General features: G+C 38.9%; 1 protein-coding gene across 12 annotated transcripts in view; it reads left to right on the top strand.

Annotated features, from left to right (window-relative positions):
- AP-1gamma (adaptor protein complex 1, gamma subunit) overlaps positions 1 to 22,901 on the top strand; it is a 792,649-nt gene that overhangs the window by 542,289 nt on the left and 227,459 nt on the right. For all 12 annotated transcript variants that reach the window (XM_067141824.2, XM_067141823.2, XM_067141830.2 and 9 more), the window contains one exon: positions 7,996 to 8,123. In XM_067141824.2, coding sequence (XP_066997925.1) covers positions 7,996 to 8,123 — 128 coding nt within the window. The remainder of the gene's footprint in view (positions 1 to 7,995; positions 8,124 to 22,901) is intronic.

The raw sequence follows: 22,901 nt of genomic DNA, 5'->3' as shown, positions 1-22,901 counted from the left end.
CTCTAAACCATATTTTCAGTGCTGTTTTTTCCCATTTTTCCTGTTTTTGTGGCTGTGTCAACGATGTTATATGCTTTAAACATTTTTTCTTAAACCAGAGGACCAAAGGTTCTGATGGGCTCCTGCAGTACAATAAATAATTTAGAGAACAAAGAACTGTCCATACTGATTGTTGGCATTATGATGTATGAGTATGTGACTAATCGATTAAACTATTGTGCGTGTGTGTTTTCTCACCTACACAAGATAGCCCTTTTCGATTGCATTTCGTGTATGTCGAAGATCGAAGATCCGTCAATCAGTACTTTCTGGTTATTCACAGTTTTTCACCATCTGATACCTAAATCAAGGTGGATCTTCCATGAAAGACCATTTACTGCCAGAAAAATTAATTTTGGACTTCTGAGCACGTCATAGTTATCTCGATATAGGCCTTTCTCCATCTATTCTGTGGTTTCCATTAACTGCCCTGAAAATTACACATCTGTCTAAATCATCCAAGTCTGTTTTAGTTCTCTTAGTCTTTTTTATTGGGAGTACTAAATGGCTTTTCCTCTTGGAGACACTTCTCTCTTTCCTTTTATGTGAGAAACACGATAGGTCTGCATTACCTGTGAGTAGTACCACAATGTGTGGAACCCGTGAGTCTATGTTACTTGTGATTAGTACCACTACATGAGATGGTTCTACTTCGTTAAGTACCATTATGAGGGCCCATTGAACTGTACTGTGGAACTTTTTTGCTGTTGGCTTTACGTCGCACTGACACAGATAGGTCTTATGGCGATGATGGGATAGGAAAGGCCTAGGAGTTGGAAGGAAGTGGCCATGGCCTTAATTATGGTACAGCCTACATGGTACATTTGCCTAGTGTGAAAATGGGAAACCACGGAAAACCATATTCAGGGCTGCCGACAGTGGAATTCGAACCCACTATCTCCCGGATATAAGCTCACAGCTGCGCGCCCCTAACCGCACAGCCAACTCTCCCGGTCGGACCCCTTTAGTCAACAACCATCATTGATTCAGGATTGTGCTTTGGAAGCAGCCCTATGGTCAGTATATACTGTTGTTTTAGGATAGTTTCTGGGAAGGTGGCGCATTGTGGGTCTGATCCACCAATTGTTTTTAAGTTCATAATTGTTGTTCGTCGTCGTCTTCTTGAATTCTAGTCGGTGCATTGATTTTGGAATTATTTTTAACTTCCAGTATTGTGAGTTGGATCTGCTGATTATTGTCATTTGATATTCATCCTTTCATTTATCATCACTAGGGCTCGGATGTTTAAGACCTAACAATAGCCAAAATAAGCAAGCAAATATGACCTCAAAAATGACAAAATATGACCTCTAAAGTGACGAAATATGATGTAAAAATTACTAAAAATGACCCAAAAATGATTAATCAAAATATGGCCATTTTAAAATAAATTATAAATTGAAACGGCAATTCCTCTGATACATATTTGTTAACTGAATTCTTTCTTCTTACTTTAATATTAGTTTTCTGAATATACATGTGCAGCAATTATTCACAGTCTATTATCCTTGATTCACTTATCAAACTTTTGTGAATACATACCTATAGAGCACGAAGTTCGCTTAGATTATCAGATCACACAACATTTTAAAAATCAAAACATGTTTGCATTCTGTATGTGTGGTTTGAAATACGAGAAATCACAGAACATTTTAAAAGTCAAGAAATGTTTGCACCCTGCATTGATTGTTTGAAATACGAGAAAACTAGAAATCAATCTATTAAAATAAAAATTTTGGAACGTTTAAGCCCAGATTTCATTAACATTATTCAAATGTGTTAAAGTTTAAATTGAGCACCAAGAAACGAATTAATTAGATGTCTTTCAATACGTTATGGTAGGGCGTCAGAGCCTATAATGCAAACTCGCATACATCTTTCATTCTTCTCTGCGAGTGAAATTGAAGTGTATGACAAGATTCATCTTCAAAGCATCAGGCGCGAATGACCTCCAATTATCACTGACACATTCTTGTAAGAAGAGAAACTCCTTTCTACGTCAAAAAACGTTATTGGTGCATATTTAAATAATGTCAAATCACTGTTATCGAGTATGCACTCATCTTGACGTGTACTGGTACCTTCTCCTCTAAGAGCATCATTTATCTTACACACATGGTGTAAACCATTTCGATTCAGCACATTTTGAAGTTTCCATTTTACACTGTCGCCAACTATTCCATGTGATTGTTGTACTGAAAGTTCAACACTTCTCACAATGTCAATACTTGCATGAGTTTCTGAGCCAGCAGATTCTAAACGAGTAATTGCACTCGGTATAATTCCAAAGTTCGACTTAATATATGCCAGACTTTGACAAACTGTTGGAAAACAATCTTGATAGAAGAGGCTTCACCTTAGTTTTAGCAATAATACGCAGAAGCATCGAGCCACGTCCCCCACCTAGTCAGAACTGGCTGTGGAGGGAGTGGTGTCGAAGGAGCTAACTCCTTGAAAGTCGCAACCCGCAGTGGTGCTTTCAAAACAGAAATTTGACGTTACATTAATTAATTTATCGATTTCAGGGAAATTTCTATGAATATCTTCTGCCACCTTATGCAGAGCATGTGCAAGACAAGTGACGTGAATCATTCTTGGATAAAATAGCTTGAGGCCTTCATCAACTTTCACCATGTACGGAGCAGCATCAGTAACAAAGAGAAGAATGTTTTTCCACTTAATTTCATCCACAAAATTTTTATTGCATTATCAAAAAGAATTGCAATCGTTGAATGATTTGCTCTCTCTAAAACTTCTGAGGTTAGTAGAAAGATATCCCCAAGGCGATCAGCACGGAATGTTCCAATAATTACATTCCCTATATATCTGCCTGCAGTGTCTGTCGTCTCATCAATAGATATCCAAATCTTATTGTCTGCTACACTCTCTCGTATTCGATTTAGAGTAGGCCTATCTTCATAGCAACGTGATTCGCAGTGTTGATTCTGTAGCAACTGATTTTTTTTAGTGTACAGTATTTCTCCAGGAAATTCTTGAAATGAATATTGTTCACCTTGTTTAGAGAATTGTTTGGAGACACCATCATCTCACAAAGTTCCTTTGAAAAATCCAAACATTTGTCCATCGCTGAAGATGTAACAGCGTTATTGAATATCAATTGCTACCTCTTCTTATCGACTTGTTGTCGTTTGACATTGCTGCTGTGTTTTGCCGTGTTACTATGCTGTTGCACACTAAAGCGTTATTCAGCCATGGCTTTCACTTCACACAACTTGAAAAATAGGACTAAACCGTCTGTACTGAAATATTCTTCTCCAAATTCCTTAACAAAGCTTCGTAACGTAACACTAGTGGAAGGCCTTTTCTTAGGCATACTGGAATGTGTGCTGGGATACGATTTACTGTAAACTGATGCTTGTGTAAGTGAAAGGAGGTTGTGGTTCTAATATCTGAACAAAGACAAGTGAGCAATTACCAGAAGTAGTTAGTTCACTGCTGGGGCGGGATTTTCCGGATTATTTCTGTCTCTGGAAAACCGGGTTGCCGAGTACAGTGGGTTTGTTAGGGCAAGGTCTATGACCTTTATTGTATACAAAGGGTATTCCACTTGTATCAACAGCGTGATACCGAGGAGCAGTTTTGTGAATACTAGTTCACATTTGGTAAGTTGAAGATGATTTTGCACACCTACAGCTGTCGTCAAACCGCCGAAATATGACTGAAATATGATGTTTCTACAAAAATAGCTAAAAATGTGACCTTATGGAAATAGCCAAAATATGCATTTATATGACAAATGAAAATCACTTATTTGTGACGATAATCACCTGATTTGCACTGAAATCCAATCAGACAAGAAAATAGAGACAAAGAAAAATATATGACTTTTCCTAAACATCCGAGCCCTAATCATGTTTTGAATTCTGGTCAGTGGTTGAATTTTGGACTTTTAAATTGTCATTACATTTTGTCTCATTGCGTACCATTAGTGGCCGATAACCTAGTTGGTACACCCCTTTAAACAACAAGCATCATCGTCTCTTTCCCTTAAAATTATTTTAATGCTGCTCATTGAAATATCTGTAGCCTGTGTCATAGGCTGTTGAATTAAATAATCAGGGTCTTCATTCACTCTTTTCCTGTTTCAAATAATTAAACACGTTGCACACTGTTTCCCTGCTTTGCCTATAATGAACTTTTGTACCGTCCAACTTGCTAACATGACTGTTACATTCAGCTTCTATTGCTACTACATAAAACACGGCCCTTTTTTTTTTCCTTCACACTGTAGGGGTCCATCAACACTCCCGTTCCCACTATGGCCTTGAGCTACTCTACATCTCATGACCAATACAGAGTTTTTATTATTCTTCTTCTTCTTAGAACTAATCTGGTCTCCTTCTCGTGATGATCATCACGCCATATAGACCACCATGGGAGATCTTAGTACTCCACAGCACTTGTGCTTGTGCCAGAGAAGATCCTGGGTTCCTTTCTGATGACAATCAGCATACTCTCGTGGCCTTCTGCTTGAGGTTCTGGAAGCTGCACCTCTGTGGCAGGAAGCCGTAGTTCAGTTAATATTTACCACTCCATGACTGCTTTACTCTCATCTCGTCCGAATGTTACTGTTACTTGAAATAGAGGGCTTTCCCTTCAACAAACAATCAGTAAGCCTTATGTATACTCACACATGCCCGAAAGGATTCAGTTCATCCACTTCTAGCCGATAGTAATTAATGCTAAATAGAATGACTTTGTAATCTGACATTGACTTTCATTTCAGCCCCCATGTTATTTATAGCCATTACTGTTTGCACTGATCATAAACAGCACAAGTTTAATTCCTTAACTCTCTCTATGCTAACTTCTGTACTGTAGTGTTTGGCCTAACAACTTTGAAGTACAACTGTTCCACTCACAAAGACCTATTGTTTGCGGTTCTGGCTCGGACGACGATACACACACCTTTAACAATTCAGCAGCACACAAGACAAAGGATGCTTTTCACTCTGGGGTTTTAAAGACTGTATCCCCACTCTTTGCTCAGGGGAATCACTGTTTAACAAACCTTCTCTCTTTGTTGCATCCAAATTGGCCCTATGAGCTAGATACTAGTCAATTAATGGGTGTTTTCAACCCTCTTGCCTCTCAGATTTGTGATTAGTGATCAGTCAGATCTTCTATTGACTATTCATTCTGAAATTACAAAATCATTACATCAATATTGTCCAGTATATTAGCAGTTTGTGAGACATAATTTACCTATGCTACTACAGTTAATTTCTTTGCCATTACGTATTTCTTTACAAGATTCATCTAGAAATGCTTCTTACTCTTGCTAATTTATTTGTATATAAATCCAAATGTTTACACAGTCTTAAAACTTAAATAATTAGCTAAATTGATGATGTAACTGAGTGTGTAACCATTTGGTTCCTTTTAAAAAGAGTGTATGATTATTGTGTGGAGTTACAAGATATTAAAATCAGCCCGCATTGACGGTTTTCACTTTACAAGTTCTCAACCTTGTTACTACTTCACATTGTATTAACTTCATCATGCTGCACCTGTTTTTATACATTATTCCCCATAGTTCTATGAATAACTTTCTTTCAACATTAATTGTGTAGTTTTTTACATTTTCACTGAAGATGGCTCAAAAATTAGCCGAAACATGTGATTAGAATTACTCCATCTAAAGATGGATATGTATGGATGGATATGTATTGAATAGGACGATGCAATAAATCCTTTCCTTTGTAAAATATTGTGTGGGGGCAAAGGTAATATAAAAGAATATATTTTATATTTATAAATTTTATATTAGTTGTGGGCTTGGCTGTTAAGTTTACACATTTCTTAGCACATCGTGTTTCGACTTAATTTTTTATGTAACCAAATGCTAAGAGCACTATCTTTATGTAAAACTATGTACATACAAACCAAACCCTATGGCACTACAGCCCCAAAGGGGCATGGCCTACCAAGTGACTGTTGCTTAGCTGGAAGGCCTGTAGATTACAAGGTGTCGTGTGGTCAACATGATGAATACTCTTGGCCTTTATTCTTGGCTCCCAAGACGAGGGCCTCTATCTCACAGTCAGATAGATCCTTAATTGCAATCACATAGGCTGCATGGACCTTGAACCAACTCTCAAGTGCAGGTAAAATCCCTGACCTGGCTGGAAATCAAACTCGGGGTTTCCACGTAAGAATCAGGAATGCTATCCCTACACTTTGAGGCCGGCACTATGTACTGATTGATAAAGGAAATGCAATACAAAGTCAGTTTTGAAGAAATTATGTGTAAATGTCCATTAAATGCACTGTTAACACTTACTGTTCTGCTGTGTTTCTGTTCATCAGTAATGCATTAAAGGTGGTTAGTGACTCAGTGCTTTTCGTTATCTTATCTCTCACGTAACCATGGAAGTGTTTCTTCAGGATGTTGTAAAATGAAATGTGTGCATTTCCTCCACACAGTTCTACTCTTCACCCACTTATTGGCATTTTTTTTTCCAGTGGAATGGATTTTTAAGCATGTTCGTTAGTTTTGAAGTCGGTTCACAAGACAGAGAATGCCATTAAGTCCTGAGGAGTCCGGCCCCATGGTGTAGGGGGAAACGCTTCCGCCTGTCACCAGGCAGCCCCGGGTTCGATTCCCGGCCGGGTCAGGGGTTTTTAATTGTAAATTATTAATGTCCCTGGCCTGGGGACTAGTTGTTTGTGTCATCCTTAACGTTCTTTTCCTCACATTCAACACTTTACACTTCCGCATTTTGCAAATACACGCTGCTTCCTAACATATCGTGCAAGTAGGGGCAAAGATCTTTCTAAGTTGATGGCCAAAACAAATAGGTTTTTTTGAAAAAAGAAAAAACCCTGAGGATGCAGCACAAGCAGTCATCTTGCATTATGCTAAATGAGTGTTGTGACCTATAGCTTCCACAATATGCGGAACGGTACGAGGTACAGGGAAACTGGACATTATTCTAGGAGACCAGGATCAGGCTCAAGAACAGCCATGTCAGCTAGGGATGATCAATTCCTAAGGCAACAAATTCTCTGTCATCTGCAATACCATCGTTAATATTCGAAATAGACTCCAGAAAGTCCAAGGGGTGAGCATCAGCTAGAGAACTATTTAAAGAAGATTAAAAAATTCTGGTCTTTCTTTGAGGAGTCCTGCTATGAGCAGTGAACTTCTACAACATTGAATTGCTTGATTTCACTCACTGTATGACAGAACAATATGACTGGACAGTACAACAGTGGAGTTAAATATTCACTGATTAGAGTATGGAGGAGGACTTTTGAAAGATTTTCACCCCTGACTGCTTTTCAGGAAAATTTGACGATAATGTGGGGTGGAATAAGCTTGTAAGTTTGACGGGAATGGCAGAGCTGGTCTTCATAGTACATGTTGTACCTTTTGCTCCATTCATCGGTGATGATGCCAATGTTGCCTGATAGGTGAACATTACTAGAACAGAGTTGGGATTAATGTAATGGTATGGCCTGCTTGTGGTCCAGATCTTAAATAATTGGATTGAACTGGGAAGAAAGTTCCATCAGAGACCTAAAGACCCTGCAGGACATGTGGAAGGCTCTTAAAGGACAATAGGAACAGATTCCACGAGACAGGATTGCAACATTAATCAGGAGCATGCGTGAGAGTTTGGAAGATGACATTAAAGCAAAAGGTATTTTGTTTTTATTTTCACTTTCAGGCTTCCAAAACTTCGAAAATACATTAGTTCATGAAGTAATATTGAAGTCTCTCAAAATTGGTGACAGTTTAAAATAAATCTCCACTTTCAGAGGAAAATAAATTGAGTGGTGCATTTGCTCGTGCCAGTCAGTGTAGTATTAGTTAAATTGTGTGTCTGTCAACTGCTGGAACATAATACTGTAATTTCTTTTAGGTACTGTGTAACTGTTCATGTTATTCCTTTTCTTCTATAGTCTCGTTTCATTCTTTACCTTCCATAGGTGACAGAAGATGAAGTCATTGCAGTATATCAAAGGTTATTATGGTCAACTCAGAATACAATAGTTACCAAGCAATATGCATTGCTTTCTCTCACGAAACTCAGCACTCGGTTTCAAGCTGGAAATGAGTAAGTATATATGGTTTTATTTTGGAATATGGTAATGCTTCAGCTATATAATTTCAGAAGCATAGTAAACTATTCTTTCTTGATATTGTCATATGAACCAGGAAAATGCATTTAAAAGATACTGTTTTTGACCTCCTCCTCTTATTGTGTGATTCTGCTGTCCCTGTTTAATTCAGTCATGGAGCACAGGATATATTTGTGATTAGCATAAAGCAACTGAATCCAACTGACAAGTTACTCCAGGACTCGTTTAACGCTGAGGTGCTCTGAAAATCATGTCTTGCACCACATGTCCAAAGACATTCTTCAGATTCAGGAAAGATGATATAATTGGCTTGTTCTTCTCTGTGTCTCAGTTAGGAACCATGCAGCATGGATTGCATCAGCTGTTCTGAAATTTTTCACAAATCCAGGTTAGGTCTTTGGTCATTGTGGCAATCTCACAAATCTGATTGTTAGGAATGCATGTGAAAACCTCCATGGTAAGGCTCAGCAGAAGTTAAATCAGTGGTGGTAATTAGCACTCTTGGCAATACTTACCCTTCTGTTATGTAAATTTTTGTCTGACTCTTCAGATTTTTCTCTAATTGTCAAAAAGTGACGTATCGCCCATTGATCGAAAATTGAGGTATTGGATAATTTTGCAAATGTCATTGTAATGAAATTGCAGGACTTACAAAATAATTTGCTGGTCCCCTTCAGTTTATCTGTATTTTATACATTAAGAAATACATACATACATACATACATACATACATACATACATACATACATACATACGTACATCAATATAGACAGTTAGGGTCTATGCCTATCAGCATTCAGTCTGCAAACCTCTGTGAATTTACAAACGTCGCCACAATCCTCTTATTTGCAACTAGTGCTGTGGCCTCATTTAGTTCTATACCTTTTACATTTAAATCCTTTGAAACTGCGTCTAACGATGATCATCTTGGTCTCCCTCTCCTTTTCATACCCCCCATACCATAGTTCATTACTCTCCTAGGTAACCTATCCTCTTCCATTCGCCTCACATGACACCACCACCGAAGCTGGTTTATATGTACAGCTTCATCCATGGAGTTCATTCCTAACTTAGCCTAATTCCGAGTACCCTCTTACCATTATTCCCACCTGTTTGTACGGGCAATCATTCTTGGTACTTTCATGTCTGTTACTTCTAACTTATGAATAAGATATCCTGAGTCCACCCAGCTTTCACTCCCTTAAAGTAGAGTTGGTCCGGAAAGAGACCGATGTAAAGATAGTTTCGTTTGGTAGCTGACTTCCTTCTTACAGAATACTGGTGATTGCAACTGCGAGCTCACTGCATTAGCTTTACTGCACCTTGATTCAATCTCGCTTACTTTACTACCATCCTGGGAGAACACACATCCTAAATACTTGAAATTATCTACCTGTTCCAGCTTTGTATCACCAATCTGACATTAAATTCTCTTGGATTTATTTCCTACTGACATCAATTTAGTCTTCGAAAGGCTAATTTTCATTCCATGCTCATTGCACCTATTTTCAAGTTCCAAGATATCAGACTGCAGGCTTTCGTCACAATCTGCCATCAAGACCAAGTCGTCAGCATAGACCAGACTGCTTACTACATTTCCACCTAACTGAATCCCTCCCTGTCACTTTATACCTATCACCAGATGATCCAGTGTAAAGTACGAACAACAAAAGTGAAAGATCAAAGCCTTGTCTAACCCCTGTAAGTTCCTTGAACCAAGAACTCATTCTACCATCAATTATCACTGCAGCCGAATTGCCAACATAAATGCCTTGGATTGATTTTAATAATCTACCCTTAATCCCACAGTCCCCCAGTATGCCGAACATCTCTGTCATATGCATTCTCTAGATCCATGAAACATAAACACAACTGCCTATTCCTCTCGTAGCATTTTTCAATTACCTGGCACATACTAAAAATCTGATCCTGACAGCCCCTCTGTGTTCTGAAACCACACTGATTTTCATCCAACTTCCTCTCAACCACTGATCGAACCCTCCCTTCCAAGATGCCAGTGAATACTTTGCCTAGTATACTGATCAGTGAGATACTTCGATAGTTGTTTCAATCCTTCCTGTTCCCTTGCTTATAGATATGTGCAATTACTGTTTTTGCCCAATCTGAATGTACCTTACCAACATTCCATGCTAATCTTATTACTCTCTGAAGCCATTTCATCCCTGCCTTCCTACTATACTGCACCATTTCAGGTCTAATTTCATCAATTCTTGCTGCTTTATGAGAATGGAGTTTATTTACCATCCTTTCCACTACCTCAAGTATAATTTCACCATTTTCTGCCTCCTCATGAGCTCGTTTGTTTACGTCACCAGCAAGATTTTCTTTTACGTTGAGAAGATATTCAAAATATTCTTTCCACCTGTCCAGTGATTCCGTGGGGTCTATTAATAGTGTACCTGAATTACCCAAAACACTATTCATTTCCATTTTCTGTCCCTTCCTAAGGGTCTTTATTTCTGTCCAGAAAGGATTCCCTGCTACTTGACCTAGCCCTTCCAGATTATTACTAAAATCTTCCCAAGACTTATTTTTTGATTCAACAACTATTTTTGTTCATCCTGTTAGATTCATCTACGTACACCAGGCAAGTTGGCCGTTCAGTTAGGGGCGCACAGCTGTGAGCTTGCATGCGGGAGATAGTGGGTTCGAACCCCACTATCGGCAGCCCTGAAGATGGTTTTTGTTGGTTTCTCATTTTCACACCAGGCAAATGATGGGACTGTACCTTAATTAAGGCCAAGGCCACTTCCTTCCCACTCCTAGATCTTTCCCATCCCATCGTCACCAAAAGACCTATCTGTGCCAGTGTAAAAGAAAATAAAAAATAAAAACGAAATCATCTATGTACAGTTCTCTGTCCGCATCAGCACTTGTTTGGAGCCATTTCTGATATGCCGTCTTTTTGCATTTAGGTGCTGCTCTCACATCTTCATTCCACCAAGATGTTCATTTTCTCATCTTTACACACAGTTGTTCTTGGGCATTCCCTTGCTGTTCCTCCTACAGCATCCCTGTATGTCACCCATTCTCTATCTAGATCCTGAACCTGCTTACTGTCCACAGTTCGGAACTTCTCACACATCATATCCATGTACTTGTGTCTTAATTTCCACATCCCGGAGATTATTTGTTTGCAGACAGATTTCACTTTCTCAGTCCTAGGCCTACAGACACTTAGTTCACTACAGATCAAATAGTGGTCTGTATCATAGAAAAATCCCCAGAAAACCCGTACATTCCTAACAGGTTTCGTGAATTCAAAGTCTGTTGAGATATAGCCAATTATGGATCTGGTACCCGCTATCCTCCCATGTATAGCAGAGAATAGCCTTGTACTGGAAGAATGTATTCGTAACTGCTAAACCCATACTAACACAGAAGTCCAACAAACGTTTTGCATTCTTATTAGCTCCCATATCTTCCCCACATTTACCAATCATCCTTTCGTATCTTTCAGTTCTATTTCCAACTCTCTTATTGAAATTGCCCAGTAGCACTATTCTATCCTTGCTGTTGACCCTGACTACGATGTCACTCAGTGCTTCGTAAAACTGTCAACTTCATCCTCATCTGCACCTTCATATTGTGAATACATTCAGACAATTCTCGTCCTAATTCCTCCAACTGCTAAATCTACCCACATCATTCACTCATTTACATGCATAACAGAAACTATGCTGCGTGCAATGGTATTCCTGATGAACAGCCCTACCCGACATCTGCCCTTCCTTTTTTAACACCCGTCAAGTACTCTTTATAATCTCCTATCTTTTCGTCGTTATCTCCCCCTTACCCGAATACCATTTGCTCCTGGCACATCCAGATGCATCCTCTTGGCTGACTCAGGGAATTCTACTTTCCATCTTCTATAAGCCCCATTAATATTGACAGCTCCCAGTCAAATTCCATTTTGTTCGCCGATTTGTTTCCAAGGAGTCTCTCGCCTCATCAAATGGGAGTGGGTCTCCGTTTTTGCCAAGGTCTGAGGCTTGCTTAAAATATTCTGAGCTGGGTAATTTCTATGAAGCAAGATACTACCGTTACTTACACATAGTCCAAGTGAGGATCTCTCCTCTATCTGGTTAGGGACCACCGGTGGATGTATAGTCCCAGCCGCCAGAACACGTGGAGGTCCATGACTGAGAATATGTCCGATATGCCCACTCCCATTCCGTAGCAACTGGTATCCCGACTCTCAGGACCACTTACTAAGCCACTTGGGCATTCCCCATGGTTAATGATCTAGGACATCACTACAGTAACCCATACCATGAACCATAAAAAATACTGTTGAAGAAATACCATTACCACAAAAATGTAAGTTTTCTGAAGTGAAATTTATTTCCACTCAGGGAAAAAAATCAGAATAAGTGAATATAGTTATAAAATGCAGATAATTTTTTAAAATATTATACTCACTTTATCTCTTATGCAGTTCTCTTCCACGAACTAGCCTAGGTCATCTTTATTTCCAGTTTGTGGGACACAAATTTTTAACCAATTCCTGGTTCTTTTCTACCATTGAGTTGTCTGTGTAATGATCCAGTCATTTATTTCTATTTTTTGGTCTCTTTCACATTCCAGATGTCCACAATTAAAGTTATGTTATTCAGCACAGTACAGTGCGGGCTGTAATGAGGTTGGCGTCTAAAATTGCATAGATATGCTAACTAAGCAATGCGCTCGCGAATTATGCCAGAAAAATTATTAGTTCCATGTTTTGCTACCAGGCAAAAGTATGGCGCCGAAGCTGTCAGAATGTGCCATATTCTGTAACTCTGACGTCAAAATGTTCTTCCGGTAGAATTGCGTTGCGTCAGTTCCTTGGTTATTGCTTGGTGACGCATGTTGATTCCTTTTGTGAAGTCAGTCTTCATTGTAACATAAGAAAGTTGAACTTTTCCTTGTGAAACGTAATGCCTATTGGGAAGAGACATCGTGCACTACTAATTAAGTTTTTTTGAAATCAGAATAGCAGCAATAGCAACATTGCATCCCGTGAATATCGCCAACAGAAACAGCAGAGAAGAGGTCCTATGACAAGTAATGGGCCGAAGAAAAGGATTAAGAAATTAGAGGAAACAGATTAATTAGGTGTCACACCAGGGAGAGAACGGCAGCCCATCTCCATGGATATTGTTGATGAAGTTGATATAGCTGTAGCAGATTGTGCGGCACATTATTCCAATTCTGTAACCAGTGCTCGAGCTGTGTCATGTGGATTGTCGCTATCCCGATCAACAGATCACAAGATTTTGTGGTGCAATTTAGACCGGTATCCCTAGAAACTTCTTGCTGTTCACAAATTGAAACCCCAAGATGTTGCACAATGTCGTGACTTTGCCTTTCGGTTTGTGGCGCCCTTGGAAGTGAACAACACGTGGCCGGGGAGTATTGTGTGGCCTGGCGAGGCACATTTTACTCTGGAAGGTGCAGTAAATGCACAGAATTGTTGCATATAGGGTTCGACCCCTCCAAATGTTGTGCATGAACAACAATTGCATTCAGCTTACGTGACTGTTTGGTGCGGTTTTACAAGCTCCTTCATTTTTGGTCCGTTTTTCTTTGAGGAGATGACCCCTCATGGGCCTGTTTGGTGAGCAGTGACATCTGCACATTATAGGGACTTCCTTGTACAGCACATGATTCCAGCTTTGCAGGAACGCAACTGTGACCACACCGTTATTTTCATGCAAGAAGGGGCAACACCACATATCGCTCGCCAGGTGAAAGAATTGCTTCGAGCAACCTTCAGTAATGACCGCATTATCTCTTGGCAATTTCCAGATGTGTGGGCTTCAAGATTCTCCGACCTAAATGTATGTGATTTCTGGTTGTGGGGATATTTGAAAGATCGTGTCTGTCAAGGACATGTCTGGTCTCCGCTTGATCTAAAGGCTAGCATACGACAACATGTTGCTCTGATTTCACCCGATATGCTGCGGGCAACCATTGACCATGCCATGTTACGGGTGCAGCATGTTACTGAGTTTGGAGGCCATATTGAACAGTGTTTGTAACCATAAATGCTAATAAACCTCCCAGAACCACTGTTATGCATTTGCTAGAACTTTTTTTGTTGGCATTTCTTAGTTAGCATATCTACGAAATTTCAGTCTCCCACAATCGTTACAGCCCGTGCTGTACCGTACTTTAATTTTGGACACCAGGTATATATCTTTTCTTATGTCGTTTGACTGATGACTCGAACAACAATATGTCGTATAAAAAGCCTGTATCAGTCATTGAGTGTCTCTGTTCTCTTCACTTCTCTTCTCGTCTCTTCTCTTTAGTCCAACACTGGCTTCTCAACCAAGGCAGTCACAGTATAAATCCTAACCAATGCGTGTGGGAATATTTTTAAATGAGAAATGCCACCGTCATTATTCTGATTGTGTGTAAGTCTGGAGAGCATGTGGGTATAAACAGATGCATAATACTGCAGGCTTTTTTTTTCTTTTTTTTCACTTAGGTCAAGTATGGTTGAATTTGACCAATTTTTGTCCTTTGTCAGTGTCAAGGCGTAGGCTCCTCCCATTTTAATTGCAACCAGCTGAATAACATTCAGCTCTTCATCATTCACTTTTTTCAGTGTCCATGGAACTACACATCACTTCCATTGTTGTACCCCCCACAATCTTCTGAGGTATCATGTTTACATCTATTTTCATTATTGATTTTCTTTACCAGGTTTTTAGTTTGACTGATCCTAAATTTATAGGGAGATGCAACTTCCATACACTATATAATTTGTTCATGTCTCTAATGAGGGATCATTATCTCATTTAGAGGGGCTCTTCCGTTCAGAACATACTAGATTTGGGTTGACATGGAGTATTAACAAGAAAGGAAGAAATAGAAAGTAAATGGAAATATTATTACCTACCATACTGGCTCGGTCAGCCATTGTGCTTCTGTTCCCAAGTTTGCAGGCTCGATACCAACCAAACTAATTGGGATTTCAGGATGTTAAAATGTTGCAGCTCTTTGTCTTCTGCTTCCAGCACGTTAATGAACTTTTGTAGGACAAAATTTTGACACCCTGGCATCTATTAACATCTGTAGCAAAGTAATGGACATTAAACAGTTGTTAATATTATAGAAGGGCTTGGGAGACACACTGTGCAGTCATCTAGGCCCTGGACTCCCTACCCACCAGATTCAGATCGCAGTGAGTCCAGATGTGATTTTTAAATGAAATATATCTTTTACGGAGAGACTTCATTGTGTAGTATGTAAGAAACTTTGTAACTGGGAAATGATTCACCTGATAAAGATGCGTTTTGACACAGACTAACTTCAACTTTGTGGTCTGGTCCCCGGCATACTCTAAGACAATATTCATAAGTGATAGAGATGTGGTAAAGAGTGCAGGGATTCTTACCAACAAATAATGTTTGCTAATATCATCCATTACATAATTCAGTCTCATGTATGTGCATCTTTATTATAAACTGTTATGCTTTACAGTGTTCAGTCTGCAATCCTCTGCAAATTACCTGAGCATCTACATAATTCTCTACATAATTCTCTATTTGCAACTACTTCTGTGGCCATGTTCCACACCTCGAATCATTAAATTAAAAACTGAATCTAACCTTATTTTCACTCTACTTCTCTTACACTCCATGGCCAAGTCCATTCTTCTGTCAGGTAACCTATCATCCTGAATTTGTCACAAATGTCCCCACCTCCAAAGCCAGTTTATACTCACAAATTTATCTGTCAAATTAATTTCTAGTTCACCCTGTATCTTTTCACATAGAGTACTCTCCTGCCTTTACCCCCTCCTGTTTGTACCAGCTATTATTTTAGACACTTCCATGACTGTTACTTCTAACTTATGAATGAGATATCCTGAGTCCATACCCCCATCCCACCCTTCCATTCCCTACTTTCACTGCTGTACAATAAAATCTTTCAGTGCATGGTTGATCTCAACTGTGATCAACTTTGCAGCTCCTTGATTCAATTTCAGTTACTTCATTACCATCTTTGGAGAACATACATTCTAAATACTTGAATTGATTCACTTGTTCCAATTTCATGTCCCTTTACCTGACCTTCAGTCCTTTTTTAGGTTTCTTCCCTGCTAACATCAGGTAAGTCTTGCAAATACCAGTTTTCATATCATACACATTGCATCTCTTTTCTGGCTCCAAAATATTTGATTGCAGGCTGCTTACCACATTTTCACCAATCTCAGTATCTCCCTGCCATTTTGTACCCTTCAGTAAATGATGCATAGGTGAACCTTAAATTACAGCTTACCCCCTGTGGGTGGGGTACACAGATGGAGAATACACCCACGGTATCCCCTGCCTGTCATAAGAGGTGACTAAAAGGGGCCCCAGGGGCTTTCAACTTGGGAGCGTGGGTTGGTGACCACGGGGCTCTTAGCTGAGTCCTAGCATTGCTTCCACTTACTTGTACTAGGCTCCTCACCTTCATCTATCCTGTCCAACCTCCCTTAGTCAACTTTTGTTCTTTTCTGACCTCGATGTTATTGGAGCATTTGAGGCCTAGAGAGTCTTTCATTTTCGCGCCCTTCGTGGCCCTTGCCTTCTTCGTCCATTACTTCTTTTTTCAAAGTGACAGGTGCCTTCTCTCTCTCTCTCTCTGCAGCCTGTGGGTGGGGAAAACAGACGAATATACCTACGGTGTCCCCAGCCTGTTGTAAGAGGCGACTAAAAGGGGCGACCAAGGAATGATTGATTTAGAACCATGAAACTACTTGTGATTAATACCATCATGCAAGGAACACCATGGGTCGCTTTTACTTGCCAGTAGTACCACTATGTTAGGTTCACAAGAGGTTTGCGATTAGTAGCTGTAGAGAGAGATTCACTGTGGGTGATTAGTACTACTATATGCGGAACATCACGGGCTTACGTTGCTTGTGATTTGTACCATTATGTGAGATACACCCTGGGTCTGGGCGTTGCCTGTGATTAGTACCACTAAATGAGCAACACCGTTGGTGTGCGTTGCCTGGTACTTGCACCCACTATGTGAGGAACACCACAGGATAGTACGAGTCCCTGTGATTAGTACACCTGTGTGAGGTGCAGCATGGGTTTGCGTTGCCTACGAATGGTGTCATTATATGAGAAACACCATAGGTCTGCTTTACCTGTGCGACGTACAATACTCGTGAGTAGTACCATAATGTTAGGAACACCATAAGTTTATGCTACTTCTGATTAGTACCACAAATTAAGAAATACCATGGTTTTACTTTACTAGCGATAAGTACCATTATGAGGTACAATTGACTTGGATTTTGGATTTTGAACCCCTTTAGACAACAAGAATCATCGATTCAGGATTGTGCTTTGCAAGCAGTCCCTTGGTCAGTTACATAGTTTCTGGGAGAGCGAGTCATTGCGGGTCGGATGCACTGATTGTTTAAAATTCATATTCGTCCATTCTTTCTTCATCACCACGTATCGAATTCTGGTCAGTGGCTGTATTTTGGATATTTAAATTGTCACTGCATTTCGTACCATTAGGGGCCAATGACCTAGATGTTAGACCCCTTTTAACAGCACGCATCATCATCAAATTACAGTCTTGTCTAATCCCTGCAAGTACTTTGAACCCTAAATTGATTCTACCATCAGTTCTCCCTGCCTTTGATTGATTGTACTAACCTACTGCTAAACCCCTAATTACCCAGTATGGCTTTTGACAGGGTTTGGGTTATGGGTAAGGTCTGTCTATCATGAGTCAGGTTATAAAATACAAAACTCCCTTTTATACGACAATCATTGAGGACCAAAATACTCTGTAATGAATCAATAAACATAACGACCGAGTACAGTTTTAGCCCCAACTAGTAAGTCACTCATCCAAGTGTTAATAAACCGAACTGTGTCATACAGCATATGCACAAGGAAGCGAATGGGTCAGTTGAACTCGCTCAGTGTGGATTGTAAAGACAAAGTAAAAGTTTAAAGGAATTATATTATCATTATAAATGTGTGATAAGTAGAGACGAGAATTATAGGCACTAAAAACAGTTAAATAGGCAGGCATATGGGCTCTTAAATTAGCCAAAATAGGCATTTAAATAGGCACTAACATGTAAAATAGGCAACAAAATAGGCATGAAAGAATTACGTATAATTTAATAACACTCTCAATTACTATAAAAGGAATTTACAAGCAACGTTTCAATGTTTTCTGGTAACATTGTTGTTCTCCTCTCATGCATAATGTTTTTGTACTGAGAGAAAGATCTCTCAACATCACATGAAGTGATTGGATAAAACTTCAATGAAATCACTTCATCTGGTTTTATTTCGTTGACAGCGGTTGCCTTCCCATAGGTTCGGTCAAAACTTACCCTGACTTCTTCCACAAACCTAAATAACTCCACCAGGGGCACGCCACTTTTCTCCAACTTGGTGATTACTCCCGGCAGCTTGTTGAAATTTGAAGATGCTCTGGTTTATGCAGGGGCATATTAGCTCCCAACATTGCAGTGCATAGGTCTGAATAAAATGGTTGTTGGTCACTGCCCAAAGTGGACTGGTAGAAAGACTGCATTGATACAGATTTCTGTACTCGTATCAGATGCATCGCAGTATTTCTAAGTTGATCTATGTGGTATTTTTCTCACATTTGATCCAAAAAATAATAAAATTCACATAAATTACATTGTCCTATATCATAAATTTGTACAGTTAGGCTAATTGGCAATAATGCTTAGTATATATCATGCATTTGTTGCATAAAAGGAAAGACTATTAGAGATGATGTTTCTAGAAGTACAAAACTTTAAAGTTGGAACAAGAGAATTAGTAATTTACATGGAAATATGTCCTCAAAGATTTGCAGTTATAATTTGGCAGTATTGTGTCGAGTTCACCGGGTGAAAAATATAATTAAAAAAACGTGCAACAATACCGGATTAGCATAGAGGAGAGATCCATCCTTTGTATTTGCTAAGAACCCACCAAGCTGCCTCTAGCAGTATTCTTATTTATATAGAAGAATGAAAATGGAGGCACTATAAATCTCAGACTTGTGAACATTGTATTTGTTTCTATTCGCCGGCTTTGGTCAGCCGGGTCAGCTGTCGTGAAGACTATTTTCTGTTACCTGCAATAAATCCTGCATCATGGTGAAGACTATTTTCTGTTGCCTGCAATAAATCCTGCATCATGTGCGTCCACAGGCCGCCACCCTCGTTGAAAATTAAAAACGCCATTATTTGAAACTGATATCACTGATGAAGGGAATGGATGACTTGAACTGATATCACTGATGAAGGGAATGAATGACTTCCCGAAACATGTATGGTAACGTATATCGTTTTCTTTCATTATAAGGTGTATTGACAAGGCGGGGTCAAGTAAAACTATTTTAAACAGTTCTGTGATAGATTCAGACAAGTCGGTACGGAGCAAACAACCATATTAACCTATCATGTTTAAGTTTATCATCGGTAATTTGAAATTGTCGTGGCATGCACACATAACCTTATTTATGTCGCAACTTAGCAAGACTCTAGAGGGGATGCTAGAGGCTTGTTAACCTGGGAGCTTAAGCCCCTCAGACTCCCTTTGCTCTCTCCCCCCCACCCTGAAGCTTAATGGTTACTAACTGGACCTCACCAATCCAGACCAACGGTCTTTTCGCTGGCCTGGTCTTGTAAAGATAGTCTTGGCAACCTTGGAAAACACGCTGTGGCATCATCCTAGCCGGGCTACATTGGATCTGCAACCTGTGTTTCGCGAAGGCATAGTGGAAGTGTAATAGAATTAACAATTTTTTAAAGGGAGTTCTAAAAATTGCCTTTCAGTTGTAAATCTCTATATTCACAGGGAATGAATCTTGGTTCAAAATACCCATTTTATTGTCATCCATTCTGTGACAAGAGACCACCGGCATTCTACCTCCTCGTTCAGTAATTTAATGATTATTTACATTTTAGCAATATAAATTATTGAAAGTTCATGACTAACACAGAATTGCAACAAAACAACTTGCCCCAATACATAAATTAAAAGGCCTATACATGCTACAATGAAATGCAATCATAGTTCTCAAACACAGAAAATGTAAAAGGAACAAATAAACTTACCTCCTTACAGCAATCTTGACAGACTACCTTTCCATGTGTAGTGAAATTGGGATTCCCTATGATCCACTGCTTCATCCAGTAGGACTTCGATGATTTTTCTTTGAGCATTACCGCAAACACATTTCTTCTTCTTCCACTTCACAATAAATCATAACACGTTCTGAACATAAAGCGTGCATGTACAACAGTTTGCATCGAAAGGGAGGTTCAGGGCGTATGGGTTGTGCAACACAGTTCGTTGACTGGTTCTTGCACGTCTTAGGTGGTTGGAGGGGTTGAAGGCTTCAAGGTCAAATTGTTCGTCGTTTCTCGTGATGGAAATTACCCTAGAATTATTTCTGGTGGCTTCTGAGAATTCCCATTTTTGTTCATGGGGTAAAGAGATATTAAGAAAAGAGAAGATAATTCTGTCGAACAAACTAGCTACAATATAATGCACTGGAAGAAAATTGGCTTTTAAAAAACTACAGTCAAAACACATCAAATAGGCAATTATAATACAAATAGGCACAAACCCCTGAAATAGGCATGTATAGGCACAATAAAACCAACGAAATATAGGTAAAAAGACCCTAAAATGGATTTATCTCAAAAGTCTAGGTTTCTGAACACAGGAATAAAATAGGCAAATAGGCAAATTCCTGTCTCTAGTGATAAGGATATAGGAAGTCATTCCTTTATAAAAGAAAAGGTTGAAGTGATTTAATAATTATAAATATATTGTAACAATCAAAATGATTAACAGTCGATGGAAGTATAATTTTTACAGCTTGCTAAATCTCAAATCAAAATGTCCAGATGATTCAAACTCTAGATGAGAGACCAACAGAATACCCAAATGGTGTTAAGTTCATGTGAACTCCAATATACAATATCTATGGTGGTGGTGTTATTATTATTATTATTATTATTATTATTATTATTATTATTATTGAAGAAAAATTTCCATCTTAGTAGAAATAACTTAATTTTGAAGAAAATAGATATGATTACAGCAGTAAATTGAATTTCCTGCTTCTAATCAGGAAAGCTAAAAGAATTTTAATATCCAGTTTCTGCTTCTATTTTTTATTTTTGTTTTTGAGATTACAAAATTCAATCATGTTGAAATAAGAGTTTTTCAAGGCAGCTCGGAATGTTAATTAAGAAAGGTTTCCATTCGACCACCTACAGTTGCACAACATTAAGTTTTAACAAATATTCTGAAATAAGAAATTTACAGTGAACAATTATTCCTACTTGTATTCCCATTAAGTTATCCTACTTGTAAGAAAGGATATGAGGAGTAGGAATACAGTTAATTTAAACAGAATAATAACACAAGTGAGTAGCATTATGGTAATATGTTAGGTTTGCATGCGTAAATTTAAGATATTAATGCCCCAATTGCATAGTTAAACCCGGATCTTCACGGATGGGATTCCCAGTAATGCCTGCTTTGAAGCATTTAAGGGTCACACATAGTAGCGAGAATTTAATGAAATATTTCAAAATCCTTCAGAACAACAAAGGAATTATCCCAAGCAAAATGAAATACTTCAAAAATCCATCAGAAGGACAAAGGAAGTATCCCAAGCAAAGATTCCCAAATTTTGATAGCGAACTACAATGAAAGCAAAATACGAACTTTTGAGCATTCACCAAGCCAAACACTTCAAAATGAGTCCTGATATGTTCCATGGTCTGTTTAGTTGCTGCCGATATACTGCTGCTAGTGAGTTCATTTCGCCATGCTGGTGAAATTTAACCAAGTACTGTAAGTGGACATTTAATATGTTATGAAGCAGATCCGTTACCGTTAAACACACTGGTCAATGGTCTTTCCTTCTTTTTACCTTACCAAGGCCATCATAATGTAGAATGTTCAATTATGGCACAGTACATAATAAAGAACAAGTTCCACCTCACAACATTCATGAAAGGTCTGGAAGATGACCATGTGGGGTAGTGCATCACAGCGAAGGAGATGGAAGTAACCGCATTCCAGTTTGTAGTGTGCACGTGGAGACAGTGGACAGCAAGGAGCGGAAACATCTGCAGCAGCAGACGATGAGTAGAATAGTCACAATATCTCACGATGTCCTAAAAATTCTGGAAAGATTTATTTCAGTTGTTGGTGGGTTGTGCAGCAGAAAATACTTGTCATTTTTACACTTCAGGCATCATTATTATAAGCTATAAACTTAATTTATGTTCTGTATTGAAGTGCAATTATAAGAATAAAATGACAGTTCCTGTCGAATTCAGTTTACGAATATGAAGTTCGTAAACTAATTTCTCCTTCCTCAAATGGAACAGAACAGGGATAGCATGAGACATGTTGTATTTTCAATACATATATCTAGTAAGTGATATTACATAAGTCTTGGGACTTGTTTCAGCCACTTCGTGGCCATCTTCAGCCAAATAAATTTAACAGATTTATCATTCTGCGATGCGATTTTATTTTACATAAATAAATATCACACGAGAACACGTTCACTTCCTTATATAAATTACTTTATTTACACTGTATGTCACAACACACAATTATACAAAGTCACAAATGACACTATATACAACACTCAATAGCGGAGTACCCTGAAGTCGATTCTGACCAGTACAGATATCAACAACACTGGCTCGTGCACTATAACAT

The sequence above is a fragment of the Anabrus simplex genome, chromosome 2, assembly GCF_040414725.1.
Source record: "Anabrus simplex isolate iqAnaSimp1 chromosome 2, ASM4041472v1, whole genome shotgun sequence".
NCBI classification, from domain to species: Eukaryota; Metazoa; Arthropoda; class Insecta; order Orthoptera; family Tettigoniidae; genus Anabrus; species Anabrus simplex.
This window is presented reverse-complemented; position numbering and strand designations above follow the sequence as displayed.